The sequence below is a fragment of the Stegodyphus dumicola genome, chromosome 10, assembly GCF_044657685.1.
Source record: "Stegodyphus dumicola isolate Sdum_Otavi_A_Nest chromosome 10, ASM4465768v1".
In the NCBI taxonomy this organism is placed as follows: Eukaryota; Metazoa; Arthropoda; class Arachnida; order Araneae; family Eresidae; genus Stegodyphus; species Stegodyphus dumicola.
In genome coordinates, this window is record NC_140777.1 from 179599272 (window position 1) to 179619957 (window position 20686).

The 20686-nt window shown below is 32.7% G+C and overlaps 1 protein-coding gene across 7 annotated transcripts in view; it reads left to right on the forward strand.

Annotated features, from left to right (window-relative positions):
- Positions 1-10724, forward strand: part of LOC118187862 (glomulin) — a 31199-nt gene extending 20475 nt beyond the window's left edge. For 6 of the 7 annotated variants that reach the window (XM_035358181.2, XM_035358252.2, XM_035358458.2 and 3 more), the window contains 2 exons: positions 582-660; positions 8679-10724. In XM_035358181.2, coding sequence (XP_035214072.1) covers positions 8703-10424 — 1722 coding nt within the window. In that variant the 5' untranslated portion in view covers positions 582-660; positions 8679-8702 and the 3' untranslated portion in view covers positions 10425-10724. The remainder of the gene's footprint in view (positions 1-581; positions 661-8678) is intronic. The other variant, XM_085825939.1, reaches the window with a different exon arrangement.
- The last annotated feature ends 9962 nt before the right edge of the window (positions 10725-20686 follow it).

Genomic DNA, 20686 nt, shown 5'->3' on the forward strand with positions numbered 1-20686 from the left:
AAGAATATGAATTATAAATAAAACCCACACTCAAATTAATTTACACATCACAATTAAAAAAAAAAAAAAGTACTTAACTGGGTTGATGAATCACTCGCTCAATACTGAAAATATAGTTAGTTGCCAATATGAGATATGTTAACAGAGCTGGGGATTAGATACATGCATGTACAGTGCTTCTGGAATCGAGTAATATGACAGGTTGTAGGCAGAGTTAGTTACAGTTTTTTACTTGCTTTTGAATGCATTTCAGTTAGAAATAGTTGAAATTCCTGTGCATTTTAACCAGTGCCAAACTGAAATTTTATAAATATTTTGAATTGTATTATCATTTATTATAATGTGTGATATTTTTCACCATTATTGACAATTCTTTCAGGTGCCCCTGGGTAAATTGTTATGTGTTCCTAAGAGTATGCATACCATGGGTTGAGGAGTGCTGTATTAAATCAAGAAACTATTTTCATACACATCTTCTTGATTTAACCATATTGCATCATTATTTATTATAATATGTTCTTCTAAACTTATTCATCAGTTGTTGCCTAATTTTAGCATAATGATTATTGTATATTTTACAGATGTTTGGAAGAGGGTGAAATGAACACGTGTCATTTTGCGTTTGATTCATCTGCTGTTTGAAAAATATTTGCAAATTGTGTAAGAAATGTACTTTATTTTTTAATTTGTTGACAGTAAAATCACTAATATGCTCTCATATTTTCAGTGTGCCATATCTGCTTTGAATTTACATAGTGTTGCCTTGTTTAATTTACCCGAATAACAATTTCTGAAAGTAAAAATAAAAAAATTGGAAATGGAAATTTTTTTCTGAAGAACAGTGATAGTTATGTAAAAGTTAAATGAACTGTTTATTGAAAGCTTGAAGAAATTGAAGGAAATTAGTTTTTTTAGTCCAAAGGGATTTGAATCCCGATTATTAGTTTCGTTTTGGCATTTTGCGTCGGACGGATAAATGTCGGTTCACTTTTCAAACTGTTGCCATAAAATGTTAGAGTCCTGCATTATATTTGAAGAAATTAAATAATGAAAATCTGCGTAAATGTATGTATATTTCTCACATTGTCATAAAATAACGGTACATAGAGTCATCGAATTTTGAATAACGTAATCCTCCAACAAATATGAGCATGTGGAAGACCAAATTTGAAATTTGTTTTATGATCGATTTCCTATTTTTTAAAACTTTGATGAATTTTTGATTAACAAACTCAAGGATTTCAAAGTGAGCAATGGCAACGTTGTGCAGAAAAAACATTTTTATCTCCAGCGCATGAGTCTCTGTATCGGAAATTCTAAAGATATGCTCGTTTTAAAACTATTTTGCGATATTGCTGTTGCACTGGATCTTATGGTTTAAGTGCGAGGAACATGATATTTAATAAAGAAAGGTAACACACAAAATGTTAAAAAACGCCCCTTTGGACGTAATTTAAAATCTGAAACATTTCAGATTTTTTTTTTTATTTATTTAAATATTCCCCTTACATTCATTTTTGGGTACATAAAGCATCGTCTTTCAAATATTATTTTTAGGATATTTTATGTGATAGGACAGCACATGCCAAATATTTCTGTCAACAGAAAGATACATCTTAAGATATATTCAGAAAGATGTATGTGCCAACCTGATGTTTCTTTCTAGAAAGCATGCTGTAATCATCAAATCATTTTGACTGTAATATATATATTTTTTTAAATGGAAGAAATGTATCTAATAGGTTAGTTATTTTAATGAACAAATAATGAAAGAGAATGGTGCACTTACTCTGTATACGTAAAGAGATAAGAAGGATGTAATTAGTTCAATGGTGGCCTGTGCATTGTCGGTGCATTATAATAGAAAAGATGTTTATTTTTATAAGCATAATTTTAGAGGCAATTGTCAATTGATTTACAATCTGAAAATTTTTTGGGTATGTGAAATTTCATTCTACATATAGGCAATATCTGCTTAGTAGATATATCTCATTCAGTGGAACCTTGTAATAAAAATCTAGTTGTAGAAACATTGATTACTGATATGCTTGATGTCATTTTATACTTTGAATCTTCTGGCTAAATCTGGAATATTTAAAAAAAAAAAAAAAAAAAAAAAAGAGTTTTAGCCAATTACATTGGTCGTTAGGCCATTAAACTCCTTGCTTGCCAATAGCGCTGAAATCCACAAGAAAAATTTGTCAGTGCTTCACACTCATCCAAATCTTCCGACATCATTGGCCATCCACTATTACATAAAACACACAACGCCAAATCAGCTAGTCCAATGCGAAATAAATGATTCTGTAGACAGTCATGTCCCGTCAATAGTCTAAAAGATGCAACCATAACTGTTTGTGGGTGGTCAGAAACAAAAGCTGGGTTTGTTGAGAGAACACTCCAAGGGTTGCTCTCATAAGCCCGAGTGGCAAAACTTCTAAAAGTCTTTTGATATGTTAGCGATGTCAGAAGCTTAATAGAAGGGAGGCTTGCACTCCTTTTTGGTTTTTGGAGAACTGTAGCCCCCTTTTTCGCAAACATATCAACCATCTCGTTTCCATAAATACCGCAGTGTGAAGGTACCCATTGAAAAGATATCTTGTGGGAAAGTTCTTTTACGACTTCCTGACACTGTTGAACGCATATGTTCTTATACTCTTGGTAAGAGGAGATGGCCTGTATTGCTGAAGTCGAATCAGACAGTACAGCAGCCCTTCTGAACGAGCTCTGTCTCAATGATAATTGTTGGAGAGCTACATAAATGGCTTTCAGTTCTCCATAAAAGTGAGTGGAGTAAGCCCCTACATGTATGTAGAAACTGAAAAGCTTGCTAAAAACTCCAGCTCCAGCCCCCTGGATCCTATCGGTCAAAGAGCCATCCGTATATACATGTATCTATTCCTCAGCCGGAAAACGTTGCTCAATTGTTTCCAAAGCTATAGTTCTTATTTGCTATAGACTCATTTCCTTCTTATCTACTTTCATTTCCAGGTCCAACCGTACATTAAGGAAGCTATAATCCAAAGGATTTAAAAAAACAGCAATGACGGTTGCACTGTTCTTATATGATTGTATTGTTCTAGGCAAGAGACACACTGCAGAAAGCCATATTGTGTTTTCAGATTTCGTTGTTTATTATAATCATAATTCCTCCAATGAGGGTTACTTGGTAGACGAATAAGTCTTTGGAAAAGCATGAAAGCATTTTCCATGAGGAAATTATATCATAACTATTTTCGATTTCTATCAATTTCTTTCCAATTTCAATTTCTTTTATAGTAATTTCTTTCCTTAACAGAACTTTCTTGAATTTTCTAGTCTGTTGTTATAATTTGAGTATAGACATCTCCTTTGCCATTGGAGCTGAAGGAAGATGTTCCATATTCAAGCCTTCAAAACTAGTTTTGAAAATTAGTTGAAAATTATGGTGATTCTTCTCATCTTGGTATCTCTATTAATTGCTATTAACATTTTATTTTAACCCACAAAGCATGTAATGTTGAATAAATCGAAGCTACTTTTCTAATATATATATATATATATATATATATATATATATATATATTAAAGTGTGATAGCTTTCAAAATATTTTCCTTTATGAAGGGGTACATTGCAAAATTTTCACACCACATTACGCTGTATATGTAGCTGATGAAGCACATACAACATTGTTGTAAAGTATTTTTCTTTTTCCTAATTCCCGATGGGTTCTAACTTCTAACGTGTGTTAAGTCTCTATCAAGAATTGTTACTTTGTTGCTTTTTTTTTCTAATGTCAGGTGTTGATGGACACCTGCAGGAGGGAGGTACATTGCCCTATTGCCAAAAAGAAACCCATGCATCACAGCTTAGCTGGTGGTGAATGTTTTTCTTGTTGCTACTGGATAATGGATCCCCTGAAAAACTGTAGTTAGATGTTTGGGAGAAGGAGGACTATATACCTGTAGATCTGTTGTGTGTGCCATATTGTTCAGACAGCATCGTACCGCCCATCTGCAATGGTGTCATGAGCATTACAGTTATTAGGCTTGTGTAATATTCTTGGACAGTAGCTTCAGTCTGTCATTGGCTTACAGATGCCAACTGATCCGCTGTTAGAGTGGTACTATTTATTGCCTAGAAAATATCAAGTAAAGGGACTGCTATCCAAGACACAGTATCAAGGTGCAATATGGGCCAGCATCATGCTCAGTGACTGCATGCCTCTGTATGTGCTTGCAGATGGGACTATGATCGGGTAACAATACATAAATGCAATTTTACTGCCTCATGTTTGGCTTTTATGTTGTGCTTTTGTTGATAAATTTGATATTTTAGTGTAGCATATATACTATGTATGCTATACTATTTGGAGCGTTTTCTCTATTTATTCCCGAGCAGCTCCAAAAATCTTCTGAGACTGGTGGATTGTTTGTGGATTACCACTCTTATTCAGAACCAGAATCATCTGAATCTGCACTTTAAACAAACTGTCTGCACACAATTCTTGATTGAAGCATCATATTCTTTCTTGATGCATTTTTAGGAATTTACTGTAAAAAAATGTTATTGTTAGAAATTTATTTTATCACCCCCCCAAAAAAAAACACTGAAAACAATAATCCACTGATAATTCATAAAAAACAAGTGCATATGCTTTTGTAGCAGTCTGTACGAAACAAGTTTAGTTATCTCTCCTGTTTAAATAATCTGCACAAAATTAGTTATTTCCTGTGTTTTAATAACAATACACACAAAGAGAGTTTATTTGTTTTCTGCTTAAACTATGTTAATATTAGGCAAAATGTATTGATCCAGAATGAAAATGAGCATTCTCTAATTCCATGACAAAATCCTCCAGAAACCGATTGTGGTGGGAGAGCATGACCCCCTTTTTTTTTTCCGATCTAGTTTCCATCAGATTTTACAGTTTTGTTGTGCCCATTGATTTTTAAGGTTAAGATTGACACATATCTTTCTTATATAATTATTCGGTACTTATGTATTAATGTCACCGCAGTTGCACATTTGTGTGCCACTTATGTATTAATGGCAGCGCAGTTGCACATTTTAAGTGCCGCCATTCTACACCTAAAATTTTCACGACAAATCATAAATTAAAATACTTTATTTAAAATAAAAACACTTTAAAAAATCAAAACACTTTATTTAAAATCAAAGTAGTCAGTTGGATTTCGGTGGAAAATGGGCCGATGTAAAGTTTAACATAAATTCAAAACAGTCTCTATTTATAAACATTTTCTCTCTATTTCAAAACAGTCTATATTTTGCTATTCAAAACATTTTCTTTGACCTGATGCTGTCGCCATATGAACTCTGCTAAATAAGATTATAAATGATGTCTCGCTGTCCCCCTATGTCCCTTGTTCCTCCATTTAGCACTGTCCCACATTCTCTCAATTGTTTGTGTATGAACTTTTGTATCAGGATCAATAAAATTGTATTTATGATTAACTTCAGCATAAAGGAATCCTTCTTTTTCTATTCTATTTATTTGGTAACCTTTCCAACTGTCAGAATAAATTGTGCTGCCATCTGCAATGTTTTTAATAATTTTATTAAGAAGAGTAGAGCCAGTTCTATTAGGAACAGTGACAACAAACAAATTATTTGTCTCTCTACGTATACCACCAAACACCTACTGTTCGAGTAATACTCGACCACAATTATTTTTACACTTAGTAAACAAACTTTCATCAATTTCCACAATGCAATCTGGTCCACCTACCTTCTTGTTTAGTTTATTCTCCATATCCAAGACACATAATTCATGCATGTGATTGTTCCAATCTTATAACTGTTTTATCCGATAAATCAAGTTGCTTTTCACAAAATTTAATCGACATCAACTCCTCGCACCAGCAGTATATGAATCTCAAAGCTAAACAAAATGGAATTCTGCTCCATTCAGACCAGTTGTCTTTTCCAAGTCCCACTTGCTGATCACACTGTCTTAAATTACATTTCCAAAACGTACGTTCACCAAAATAAAGTTTCATATCATGCAAATTGGTACATTTTCGTTTTTTTGATAAAATATTTTGCTCCTGAAAAAATAAAATTGCATCTTCTTCTGTGTTTGCCATATCCCAGAGACGTATTTTCGTAGCACTAAAAAATGGCGTCAAAAATCAGCAAACAACAAGGCAAAAAGGAATCCAAAAGATAACTGTGTGCAAACAACAGGATTGCCTTTTATTGGCGCATCAGCGCAACTTTTGCTGCGGTGGCGTTAATACATAAGTACCAATTATTCCAATCAATTATCATGTTGTGATTCATTTGAAGCAAGCTTTTCTTCACAAAATTCAGTAAATGTTAACTCCTGATACTAAAAATAAATTATTCATATGGCTATAAAGGAAGAAATGTGGGATCTAACAAATGATGTTTGTGGACAGTTTTCTGGGTACAAGCAAATGTTATGTAGCTATTTCATCTTTGAATTACATTTAATTTCATGCATTAGTTATTCTGTTAACCTTTTCGCCGTCCTGTCCGCGAAAATTTCTTCCCAGCGGCCGTCTGTTTTTCGTAGTGTGTAATGTTGTTTTCTCTGTACATCATAACTTTCCATACATAGCTTTCGTAGTGGCTTAATGTCAATGAATATTAAGTAAAATTATAAGAAATAAAGCATAATGGAAAAATAATATCTCTGACAGCAGGATTATTTGATAACATCTGTTCCGGGCAGTCCACTCCTCCCATTTTGTTGTTGTAATCTTTTACAATTATTGGTTTTTTTTACAGTTCTTTTCCGTGTTCCAACATCAATCATCGAGTTATTATGGACTGTACTCATCAAACATATATCCTTCTTGTCTTTCCAATTCACAACCTCATTTTTTCTCTTTTTCTGCTGAGTAGATGTTGAAGCCATCTCTCACTGTCTTGTATCTTATGTAAAATGGTGCGAATATTCATAAAACCCCAGACAAATTCAATTAGAAATAGAATGCCTGATTAGTGCTGCCCTCTAGGAGGTATTAGAACAAACAAAAATAAAAACTCAAACAAGTAAACATTTAGAAAGCATTTTAAATGTTTAAAAGTTTCAAAATGTAGAAGAACGCTTATAACGTGTTATGGGTGCCCTGCAGAAGTTTCACTTGAACGCGCTAGAAGCGTTACGGACGACGAAGAGGTTAATATGACTATTCATGTAATCTCTCAATAAATAACTTGGAAAATAATGTTAGAGTGATAAAGTGTATTAGATGAAATCCATTCTGTGAAAGGTCTCTGAGAGTTACATCTGATTGAAAAAGTTAGAAACCTTGTGACACACTGAAATAACTTGCTGATAATTTAGTTATTACACATGCATTTAAAATATTATAAAATGTACAGGAATGCAAAATAAAAAACATAAATAAATATTTATTTAATTTGCTCTGTTATATTAAAATTTTCAATACTTGTGAAATTTTATCATTTTTGAGAGGGAAAAAAAAGCGAAACAAATATACTTGGTTTTATTAATAAATAGTTTAGTAAGAGTTTTAAGTTTTACAAATATATATTTTACACACTTAGTGCATATTAAGATATTTTTTCGATGTTGATATATCATTGTGAGCTTTGGGTGTGTAGAAATCTAAAAAAATTGTTCTGGATGAGCCGTTTGGTTTGGTTTATGTGATTATAACAAAGCTTCGAGGGCTATCTGCCTTAAGGGGAGGAATTGCCTTCACAGAGGACTTTCTAAGGAAAGCTGCCTCGTATGCACGTTACACATGGGGAAAACCACAAAAACATCCATGCAGTCAGCCCATTCGCGGGATTCGAACATCAGACCGAGCTAGTGTTCAACAACTTTTCTGCTCGGCCACTGGTGAGCTGAAAGAAATTGATTCTTTATTAAAAGAGAATGTGACTGTTATAGGCAGGTAAGCAATTGTAAATATTTCAAGGAGAGCAACATAAAGGCAGGTAGACATGTATGTGATGGGTATATTGCAAATTAGTAGACTCATTACCAGAGAAAGTCTAAAACAGTAATGAGAAAACAAGAGTTAAGTACAGTTGCATGACTCTGAACTGAATAACTAAACTGATTGACTCTCAGCTCCAGTGTAGCCATAATTATAGAGAAATGGGAATTATGGGAAGCTTCAAGAGAGTCACACCTAAGGGCTTCCAAAATGCATTTTCTGGAAACTTTTGCCTACAGTTTTGTAAGAAATCATAAGATATTATTAGAAAAAGTTTTACTCATATCTTAAATTTTAATTAAATTGTCTGGACAGTTCAAAAGTTGATTGATTCAGATTTAAAAGATCTACAGCATAACACATGGATAAACACAAAACACAGCCACAAATTTAATTAAACAAAAGTATACAATTAATTATTACATAAGATATGCAAAATAAACATTACATAATTCTAGAAAGTTCATAAAAATCAAAACACAATGAAATAAAAAGAAATATTTACTTAAATTTACAACAATACAAGTCTGGAATTACATTTGAAGTTGTAACTGAAAGATAGGCAGAAAATATTGAATTTGAAAACTTTCCTTCAGGTGTGTGTATACCATTGTTTTTCATTTTAGTAATAATTCATGTCATGCGCTATAAACAGTGCCAGAATGAATTGTGAAAAATATTTTATTAAATTTCTCATTTTATAATTATAATATTTTTATGTAATTATTATTTTATTACAGTTTATACTCTGAAACCTGAAGAAAATGGGAGTTTCATTTGAAGCTGATATTACAACTTTACTGAAAGAAAAGAAATTTGAGAAAGTACTTGAGATCCTTAAAAATCTGGAAAATGATAATGAGGTGACAAATAATGTGTGGAATTTAGTTAGTAATATCTGTTCAACATTAAAAACAAATGACTTGGTTCAAGAGGAATCTGATGTTACTCTTTGCAAAAAAATACTACTCCATCTTGTTGACAGAGGTAATCCCAAAGAACTTATTATAGCACTAATGGAGGAAGCTGACTCCTTTAAGGATCATTCATATTTTTGTCTGTTGTTGGATCCGTTGCAAAGAGTATTAAAGAAGGTTCCTGGGAAACGAGGTAAATCTTTAGAATGGGTATTATCTACATTAAATGCTCACATTCAAACTTTGCCTTTGCCAGAAGATTTAGATCTTGAAGGAGATGAAAAACTTTTTTTAGATGCAGATTCATCTGTCATTGATACAAATTATGTATTAGAAAATTATTACCTTTTTTTAGAACCTTTTGTAGATGAAGTTTCACATGAAACACTGTCAAAGAAAGAACATTATTTTATTGATCGCGTAGCTCATCAACAAGAAATTTTGCAAAAGCATATAATAAAACTTTTTCATCATCCATTTTTATATCATGATCTTTATGTGGAGTCAGAGGCTCGACCAAAAAGCACAATACGAGTATTATGTGAAAAATATGTAAAGTGTTTGTTAAAAATTACTCGAAATGTTATTAACTTATTCAGTTATGATAGAATCTCAACCAAGACACATGATTCTACTCAGGATGAACAAGATGTTGATCAAATACCAAAACTAGCTTTTGCAAATCTAGCATACTTACTATTTGTTGAAAATGTTGCATTAGATTTCCAACCATACGTTTACAGCCATCAATATGTATTTGTAAAGTACATGGAATATGTTATTATCCTTTTGTCAAGGAAAGAAAATTTAGTTTTATTTAAAGGACTAAAATTAGCTCAATCTTTCATTGATAAGTTTAAGGAATTTGAGCTTTCATATGATTACATAGAGTTGGAAATCTCTACTCGTTTTCCAGTTGCACTTCTAAATGTTGCAATTTATTGCCAAATAGAAACTCGCCGTAAAACATCAGTCAACCTGTTTTTGAGTTACATAAGTAAATGTGATTGGAAAAGTCGATATCATTTAATTATGCAGGTGATTACCACCATAAATCATTCTGGTGTCCAAGGATTAGTTATTAATTTATGCAAGAATTATGTGCATGAAACTTTAACTGGAAATGTTATTGGTGATTACTTTGTAGGAAGAAACTTAAACTTAATTATGAGAAAAATTTTTACTTTAAGCGATGGTGTTGAAACTGATATTCTTGAAAATTGTGATAAAATAGTTACTGCTTTAAATTTCCTTAGATATCTCTTATTAAAAGATCTGAACAATCTTGGTCAAACTGGGGTATGGGATATGATAGACTTTATAAAAGAAAATTTTATCCATCCTTTGGCTACTGGTCTTGATTTGTCAAGGGCTCATTACAAGCAAGTTGCAAAGGATGCTCGTGAAGCAAAGAAACAGAAGTCTGTAAATACAACTGTTTCTGTTAACAATGAAGTATTGCCGAATATCCCACTGAACTTCCAGAAAGAGGTTTTTGAAAAAGCTCTCGTCACTTTTGATATGATCGAAAGTATTTTATCTCGTGTTAAAGAACTTATTTTGTATTAAATCTGTAATATTGATTGTGTTCATCCATGTTTTACATTTCACAAAAGCTAAAATAGCTTTATTTTCCCCTGCCGTTTGGTAACAAATGTTAAGTTTGATTTAATTATTGATTGTGCTTACCATGCGTCTTGCATTTTACAAAAGGTAATATAGCTTCTTTTTCCTCCCTACATTTTGATAACAAATGTTAACATTGATATAATTGAATACTTTTTTAAATTTGTAAAAATGAATGCATACGTTATGTTGTATAAATATGAAGAACATTTCTGTAGTAATTAAAATTATTTTAACAGTGTTGTTTTAAGGCATGTCTTAATAGAATGATAGTCTGAAGTTTTTCTTATGAATAATGTAGTCTTCATCATGAGAATTGGAAAAAGTCCTAAAACTACCGAAAACAATAGAGAGTTTTTTTTTGTTTTTAAATTGAGGAGGAGGGTAAGAGATGAATGTTTTTTGTGAAATCTGTTATCTTTATAATAGTGCTTTTAGTATTTAAGTTTATAAACATCACAACTTAATAAATAGCCTAATGTTGATTTATTTTTATTACTTTATACATGCACGTAAGGTATAAAATAAGAAAGAAAAGCACATAAATTACTAACTTAATTTGACAAGAGTCTTTTTAATTTCCAATTTTATTTTAGCTACTTCTTCATTCATAATCTGTACTGCCGTACTTTCATTTGCAATGAACAGTGTTTTAAAGCTCTTGACCAATCACCAATAAAAAATTTGACAAAGTAGTCCGATCCTAGATGAAGTGCACATTTACTTTTCTTGTTCTTGCCTAGGTAACTCACGTCTTCTCATTTAGCTTTATCTTCTCTTATTTAATATGTGACCAATGTATATAGAATTGTGAGGTGCTTGTCACATCCGTAGTGATGTGAAGAAAAGGAAATACGTTCTAGGAAATTATTCCTACATAGAACAATCAAATTAATTTTCATGATTAAAAATATTGTGAGCTTACTTTTAGTATTTTTTATTATTACAATTTTTCTTTTGCATTTATTTTATTCTAGAATGTCAAATTACCTTTTAGAATTTTTCTTGTATTTTATCATTTTACTGATATTTAGATAGCTTATTGGTTTATTTTTTTGTATCGAGTTAGTATTATTTATTTCAACTTTCAATATTTTTGTGACTTTGGACAGCTGAAACATGTCAGGAAAAGAGACAAATTGAATGAGATTGTACATTTGTCTCAGTACCTCAAAAAATTTAAGTTCGCTTTGGCGTTCAAAGTCTCTGTGAATTTGTTGCAACAAAACTTGTTTCAGCTTATCTATTTAATCAACTCGGTTTGGAGCTTCAAAACATTTTTCCTTGACAATTTCTGTTTGAAGCTGTGAATAAAAGAGATTAACCTATGTTTTTGATACTCCTAGGTTGCCATTTTTATGTATTTAGCAATTTCGGTTTTAATCTTATTGTTAAAATTTTTTCTTTTGCGATATAATTCAGAAACAAAGATAGGTAGAGTCCAAATATTTTTACAGCTTTTACTAGGTATTTTAATCTTAACTTTTAAAATTAATTAGCACTAGGTGCTAATTTTGAACTTGTTAGTTCTTTCATAATTTTTATAAATTGAACTTTTGTCTTCTTCTCTATGTATATATGTATATATATCACACATATATATGTGTGTGTGTGAGTACACATTTTTGTAAATAATAGCATATTCTTACTAATTTAATGCCAACATAGGGGAGGATGTTGTATATCTTTGTGGGTAATTATTTCACAAGACACTGTATTTAATTACATTCTAATTTATTATGTACAGAACACGTCATCAGTCGCATACACATGTATCACTACAACTACTTGTATTCCAATGTTAGTTCTGCTTTACAACTCTTCCGCGTGCTTGCGATGCTTGGTGCTGTGCTAGCTTTAAGTTCGATTATGATTTAGTTCTCAATACACCACATCCCTCCCCCCTTTTTCATAATTGCAGCCTATCTGGGGAACGTCGAATTCTACTGGACCGATGCAAATATGGCACAGTAGGTTTCTTTGGTAACCTGGTTGTATCAGCAGCAGGTCCGGTGGATGGAACATCCTGTAAATACCTTGACCTTGGAAGACAACACATGCTCATCTACCTGGTAGCTATTATCTTTGGATGGTTATGGAACTCCACTCTTATCAGGCTGTTTGGGAATCATGAGAGCTGGAGTTTACAAGACACTGTATTTAATTACATTCTAATTCATTATGTACAAAACACATCATCACTCGCATACACACGTACCACTACAACTACTTGCATTCCAGTCTTAGTTCTGGTTTACAACTTCTTTGCACGCTTGCAATGCTTTTCACTGTTCAAAATGGGGAACTTAAAGCTAAGTTCGATTATGATCAAGTCCTCGATACACCTTAGAAAACCAGTTTTATATTTCATAAACATTAATTTTTTTCTATGATTTCCTAGTAGTACTTGTTTAAATATTTTTACTTAGTGATCAAAATTATGCATTGCTTTTTTAAATACAAACACTGTTAAGTACAAGGGAAGAAGAAAGCAAAAAAATTACAGTAGGATTTCGATAAAAATTTTACTTTTTAATATATCATAATCCTCATTTAAATTTCTTTTTTAAATTGCAAAAGCATGTTTTCTTTGGATATGTTGATACTTGCTGACTTATGACAAATATCGATAATTTTGCAAAATGTCTCCAAAATTGCCAATTTTCATTTGATCTTTTACCAGTTCGCCAAACTGCACCAATGTAGTTGCGCTAATGTGCAAGTTCCATTCACAGAACTTTAACTAGGGAGAAAAAGAAAAATTTACGTTTTCATCATCAGGCATCATGGTTTATCAAGAACAGTAACTTAGAGATATGTTGATAATACTTGAAATTAATTTAAAAACTCATCTCGTTAACAATCATCTGGAAGCCATCAGAGGCAACTATTTTCGGAGAGTATTTCGGAAAGTAAATGACATTGCCAAATTTTCCCCAAGTTTTCTCTTTCTTTCTTTCTTTCTTTTTTTTTTTTAGATATTTAGCAGTACATAAGGAACTTCAGTTTGTTATGACTTAATCTTACTTCAAGATCTTCAGCTAGTCGGATTTAATTCTTTACAATGCTCTTAAGTTTTCAAGACCATCCTTTGCTTTTGGATGCGAATTTTCAGAAAATTTCTTCCTGCTGCTAAATTAACAGCACTTTTTGCTTCTGGATTGGCTTGTGTACTCACATGGCACCCACCCTTCCCAAAACCAGACCCCAGTTGCCATCATAGTAAGAATTTTTTGATGTACTGAGTCATTTCTCCAACTGCAATAACATGGGGTTACAAGTCCTGCTCCAAAAGAAAAGAACTTTGAGTGTTTTCTCTTATAACAGCTAAGGATTCTGTTGGAATTGTCTGCAAAATCATCAGCCCTATCCTCCGTGCAGCCTTTGTGAAGTTTTTCTTCCTCTTCAAGTTGCTGACTTGACACTTCATGACTGTTGGCTTTAGTTTTTCCTTATGCAAATTTTGATCACAGGTCAATCGGCGGTAAGCTAACGTGGTTGCCGCTGATGTCAAGATCTGCGGGTTGGCCGAGTATTATATGTACGCCGGTATCAGCGAATGTGTTATGATGAGTTAGCATAATTCTATAATTTTCTTTCACTCAAATGATTTTAAATGTAAAGGCTACAACGTTAGCTTATTTTATTTTAATTTACGGAATAAAGCATGAATTTTATTTAGTCTTAACTTTATTTAAGGGAAGCAAAATATGCTCTGCCTTTATTGCCACTGCCAATGGGGTTATGAGCCCAGCGCCAATAGGGTTATGACCTGTTACCCAGTTCAACTCAGCATTGAAGGAATGTAGGTGAAGAGGGCTGTTATCCACGAGAAGAAGCTGACCTGTCTTAGAAGTTTGTTCAAGTTGTTGTGCTCGCACTTAATTGAAGATGTCATTACTACCTGAAGGTTTTGAGCTGTTAAACCATGACAACTGGCATCAATGAAAAGTCGGTATGAAAATGCTGCTACTGGATAGAAATTGTTGGAGCTTCATAGAAGACAAAGAAGAAGAATTAGATAAAAGTGCAACAAGACGTGAAAAGCAGGAATTCACATTGAGAGAGAATAGAGCCTTCACTACATTATATTATGGAATTAAAACTTGGTTCAGGCCACTGATACAAGAATGCTCAAGTGGTAAAGAAGCATGGGAAGTTCTACAGAAGCAATTTGAACCTAAAACAAGAGCAAGGACAATTCAGTTACTGGATGAATTTTTTAGTATTAGATATACCCCAAATGAACAACTTGGCAGATCTTTTTAAAAGATTTCAGGCAATAAGGAAATTACCCCAGGAATACTCCGGCATTGTACAGTTGATCTGTAGATGGAAGGACGAAGATTTTACACTGGAAAAGAATTGCTGAAGAACTGGTAAGGGAAGAAAGCCGACTTCGCCAGGTAAATGCTGATTTAGAAGACAGCAAGGTAAGCGTGTTTAATACTATTAGTTCATATGCAGGGAAAGAGTTGAAAATAAAAATAAATCTAAGAAAAAAATGGGGAATATGAGAATAGAACCTTGTTTCAGATGTCATAAATTTGGACACTTAATGGCTCAATGTAAAGAAAATGTAAGTAAAAATCAGACATTTAAAATAGACAATAAAAATGGACAGTTTAAAGATAAAGAATTAATGTTAGTAGGAAGTTATGTAACAACTACAGATAAAGGAGGTAACGCAGATAAATTTAATTGGCTCGTAAATACTGCAGCTACAACTCATTTCTGTAATAATAGAAATTTAATGACAAATTTTGAAGAAATAAACGATATACGTATGTCTTTAGCTGTAAGAAATTGTGAAAGTAAAGTACTAGGAAAGGGTACTGTCAAATTTTCAGTAAAAGTAGGCAATCGAATAAATTGGATTTAGATAATGTGTTATATAATCCAAATCTAAGGAGAAATTTACTATCAGGAGCAAGGTTAGAGAAGGCTGGTGCTCATTTTGTGATTTTAAAAGGGAAGATGTGGATGTACTTTAATAATTGGAATAGATTATGCTACGCTAAATGATATGGACTTTATCACGTAAAACCATTTAGATATGCAACAGATAAAAAAGAAGCTGGTTACGGCGCAGAAATTGGAAAGTTAAATAAAGTAGACGATGCGATGCTATGGCATTGAAGATTTAGCCACATAAATTTTGATTATATTAAGAATACTAGTAAGAATCAAAGCGTGAAAGGGTTACTAGAAATTGAAAAACCAATGGAGAGGTGTGTGAACCATGTATTATTGCTAAATCTAGTAGAATAACTTTCAAAACTGTTCCGAAGAGATCGGATAAACCATTGCAGTTGGTTTATTTAGACGTTTTTGGCCTACTCCCAGTTCCATCTAAGGGTGGGAGTAAATATTTCCTTGCTATTGTGAATGACTATAGTAGATTAGTAACAGTGTGTGTATGAAAATAAATGTGTAATAGTGTATTGTATGAAAAATAAAAATGAATCGTTCTACAACTTTAAGAATTATCATAAGCAAATGGAAAGACTGACGAACAGAAAATTAATAAGTAAACGCACCGATAACGGTGGGGAATTCTGTAACAGGCAATTCGAAGGGTACTTAGCCGAAAATGGAATTAGTGTTGAACGTGCAAACGCGTACACCCCAGAAGAGAATGGTGTATGTGAACATTTTAACCGAATGGCATTAGACGCAGTTAAAGCTATGGTTAATGATGGGAAAAGAATGGTGGGCAGAAGCTCTTGGCTCATACATACGTGGAACAGAGTATGTCATAAAAGCAACCGAACCCCTTATGAAATGTTCCTAAATAGAAAACCCAGTGTTGTTTATTTTAAAATATTTGGTTGTAAAGCCTATGTTGGTGTGCCAAAACAGATTAGAAATAAATTACAAATGTGCAAAGAAGGAATCATGGTAGGATATGCGAAGGAAACTAGGGGTTATAGGATATGGCTACCAGAAGAACGCAAATTAATAGAAACTTGTAATGTGAAGTTTGATGAAAAACTGAATGCAGCAAATGGCATCCTGGACCAGAAATCAAAAACTAAGTTTAAAAGACTAGAGGAATCTGAGCTATTAGCAGAATCAGATGAAGAACAGGAAACTTCTAGAGAAGAAATAAAGTTGTCGGATAACAAATCTACCCCGAGAGAAGTATCAGACTTAAACTGGCAAAGAAAAGGAGTTAAAAGGCCAGACGGAACACGTACAGACATATATTATTGTGTAGAGGGAACAGACACCTGTTTTAGATCCTATAATGATATTGAAAAGTATTGTGAGGCAAGAAATATGAAAGTTGAAAAAGATAAGTTTGATTTTAGTGGAAAAAACTAATACTCGAGGAAAGTTAATTTTGTAGAACAGGAGACTAGCTCTGTGTCTGAAGAGGCAAATTCCGTAGAAATTGTTATCCCACAAAATTTTAAAGAAGCACGAAAATCAGTAAATGCCGAAGAATGGGATAAGGCAATGAAAGAAGAAATTGACACTGAAATGAAGAAAAGAAAGGTTTGGGAATTAGTCGAAAAGCCAAAAAATAAAACTATGCTAGGAAGCAAATGGGTCTATATGCTAAAAAGAAATGAAAAGAATCAAGTGGTTAGATACAAAGCACGTTTAGTAGCACAGGGATTCAGGCAGAAAAGAGGGAATATTTTAATACCGTTTACAGTCTTGTAGTAAATTTTTCAATCATAAGAATATTTTTCACTATACTGGTATGTTTATATGGATGGACTAATTGTCAGTTAGATGTAAAGAATGCATATTTATATGCAAACCTAAATAAAAAAGTATATATGACCCAACCAGAGGGATTTATTGAAGAGGAAAATAAAGTGTGTTTATTACACAAGGCCATTTACGGTCTACATCAAAGCGGCCGTGAATGGTTTTGTGAATTTGAAAGTACTTTAGAAAATCTACATTTTAAGAAAATACAATGGTGTAATTGTGTTTATAAGAGTTGAAATGTAATTCGGTTGTTATACGTAGATGATATCGTGATTTTGATACAACTCTGATATACGCCCTAATTTCACCAAATGTGGCGATATGTGTTCTGCGCTGGTTTTTGGCGCGATTGCGTATTCTATGGCAACCCTGTTGAAGTTGAAAAGTCTTTCGCTGGAGCTCGTTGATTCGCGTCTGTGTCTGAGAAGATGGGAAGGAAAGATAAAACGGTAGTTGTTGAATTGAAGTTCGGCAAAAGGAAATATCGTTGTGGCCATCCCGTTGAGGGGTAATGGGTATTTGGAGGTGTGGAAAGAGGGTTTGGGAGATTATTTTTAATGGCTATGCATGATAGAAGTAGGGATTTGTGATTTATTTTATTTTTTTTTTTATTTGTGAACCGTATTTTCTGGAGTATGTCTGGCTGTCATGCAAATACGATAGTGATTACGCGGCGGTATGAAATTGCTATTTCTGCTGTTTGAAAAAGCATTAATTCATGGTAAGTGCATTTTATTTTATTCTTATTTTGTAGAATGTTATGTTCATTGGTACTTTAGTATGAATTTCTGTCGTTATTGTTGTTTTTGAAACAGAATGCTGTGTACATGGTATTATTTGAAATTTATTGTTGTTATGTTATTTTATTAACCTTCTGAAGCCGGCTGGTACAGCAGTTGTACCAGGAGAATGACTTTCTCAGCCGCCGGCATTGGTACAATTGTCGTACCATCCATGCCCTCCCCATTTTAAAAAATCTCCTATCTGTAGATTTCTGGGTGGTCCATTGTCGCTGCTCAGAGTAGCCGCTGGTTATGCATTAGTTCCCTCTTCTTATCAGTTTGGCTACATTTTGGCAAAAACCGCAGGTTTCGTCTCGCGCCAATATACTCGAAAATCGAATAGAGGCCATCTCTTTCTCAATCTGTCTCATAATTTTAATGCTAATTTTTTTAGAACTGACTTTTGCTATGATTAAAACGTCAGTGATTTTGTACGCTCTTTAAGCTTACCATATTTAATGTTTTTTAATCATAACAGATAAGAATAGATTAATATTTTAGAATTAATGCCCTTCTAGAAAATAGGTAAAACCGCTTTTATCGTTTACTTCCTTTTCATACTTATGAATAATAAGATTTTATTTTGACATTTTTTGTGGAGTGCATAAAACCCTTAAGAACTGTTAACTCTTTCAAAGTGCTTCTATTATGTAGGCAATTTTGTCTGATTTATCAGAAGATAAATAAGAGACAATTATATGCATAATAGTTTTTGTGATTTTCATTCATTCAGTGATTGCTTTCAATGATTTTCATTGATTGTAAATTAAATAAAATCAATTTATCTTTAGACCCTCTTTTAGGATGAGATCTGCCAAAAAGTATTTAAATATCAGTAAAGCTCACGTTACTCCTAAATTGAATCAAAACATCAGTTACATTGTATAAAATCTCGGCCAGTTTTATTTGCTGAAATTCTTATACTACTCAAGAGATAAAGGGAATTCGGACAAGTTCATAAAAAAAATCTTTAAAAAAGGTTGTTATTTTGTCTGTAATAAGGTGTATGTCAACTTACTATTAAATGTATGAAAAATAGGATTGGATTACGGAAAAGCACGCGAACGCTATCTGCTTAAGGGGATGGATGCTTTCGTGTAAACCTTTATAAGAGAAAATTGCTCGCATTTACGTTCCTGGTGGAAAACTCCACATGCAATCAACCCATTCTTCGGGTTTGATTGGATTAATTTTGTTTGCTTACTGAATTACATCAAAGCACACAAAAATTACCTGTATAAGGGGAGTTATGCCTTCTCGGAGGACTTTCTAAGAGAAACTGGCTTGCATTTACGTTACACAAAAACCGTGAATCCAACTATTCAGCCGGGATTCAAACCCAAGCGAGCTACAAGTGTTCAGCCACCTTTACCGCTCTACTGAAGAGCCCGTAAAAATATTGATAAAGGAAAAGTATTGAAATAACCGGTTTAATTTACTAACCTATATTTCTCAATCAACAGTACATAAATTATGCATATGAGGGGGATTATTTGTGAATAAATAAACTGTATTGCACTTTTCTCCAATATTTCATATTAAGATGGAATTATTGCATTTCAAAGTTATTTCTCATGAATTAATTTTGCTCCGTTCATGATTTTTGATATTTTTAAAGAGAAAATTCCACACTTTAAATAAAAAAATACACGAGAAGATACTTTATGCAAAATTTGGCGTAAACGGTTTTCTTAATTTTGCTTTGAAAATATTCCAGGGTAATCATTTTCATTACTGGAAGAAATATGAAAAACAGATTTACTACATTGTGTCAACACCCAGTATGTTCTTATTCTTTTGAAAACGTGAAGGATTACTCTTTCTAAAATAAATTAAAAAATATATTATGTGCAAATAGAATATTCGTTGAAAATGAAATAGACTTCAACAATTGGATATAACGATGGTTTTAGATGAAATTTCTACCTATGAAAAGAAATTGACGTATAATTAATTCTTCATGAACATTTAAAACTGTTCTAAAAATTCTTTTGATGATTGCATGTATAGGTCACGGATTTTTTTTTCTCTGCTAACATAAACAAAAGCCAATTTTACAAAGAAAAATTCTCGTTAAAGATATACCTTCTTTGCCTGATAGTCCAGTGTAATATTTGTTAAAGTTAAATTATTAAACGTGACCAATGTATCTCGAATTTTGATTTTTATATTATAATAACTGTTGTTCAGAGGCCAATATTTACAGTAAAGAAGGCATCGATTTAGGACAACACACTTTATTTACATGAATAATGAATAAAGATATCACACAGGAAATCATATTGAGTATCACACAGCAAATAACATATCAGCATCTTCCTACGCTCGAAGCTCGAATGACGGATGTGTCGGGAGAAGAGACAGCTGCGCCATCATACGCATGCGCATAAGAAAAAACGTTTGCTCGCCTCAACCCAACACACCCCTCCTGCGAGCAACATTTTTTCAATACAAAAATGAAATACAAACAATATATAACACATTACATTAAGAAATTAATGAATCACCTAGTAAAATAGTACCACCAGAAAATGACTTACCATTTTCTGCATTTCCCCAGCTAGCATCAGCATATGCATTTAAAACTCCAAAATCATTGCTATAGAAAAGTTTTTTATTTTTTGTACCTTTTAAATACCTTAATACCTTTTTAGCCAAAAGATAATGCCTTTTTTCTGGTACATGATTAAATTGTGA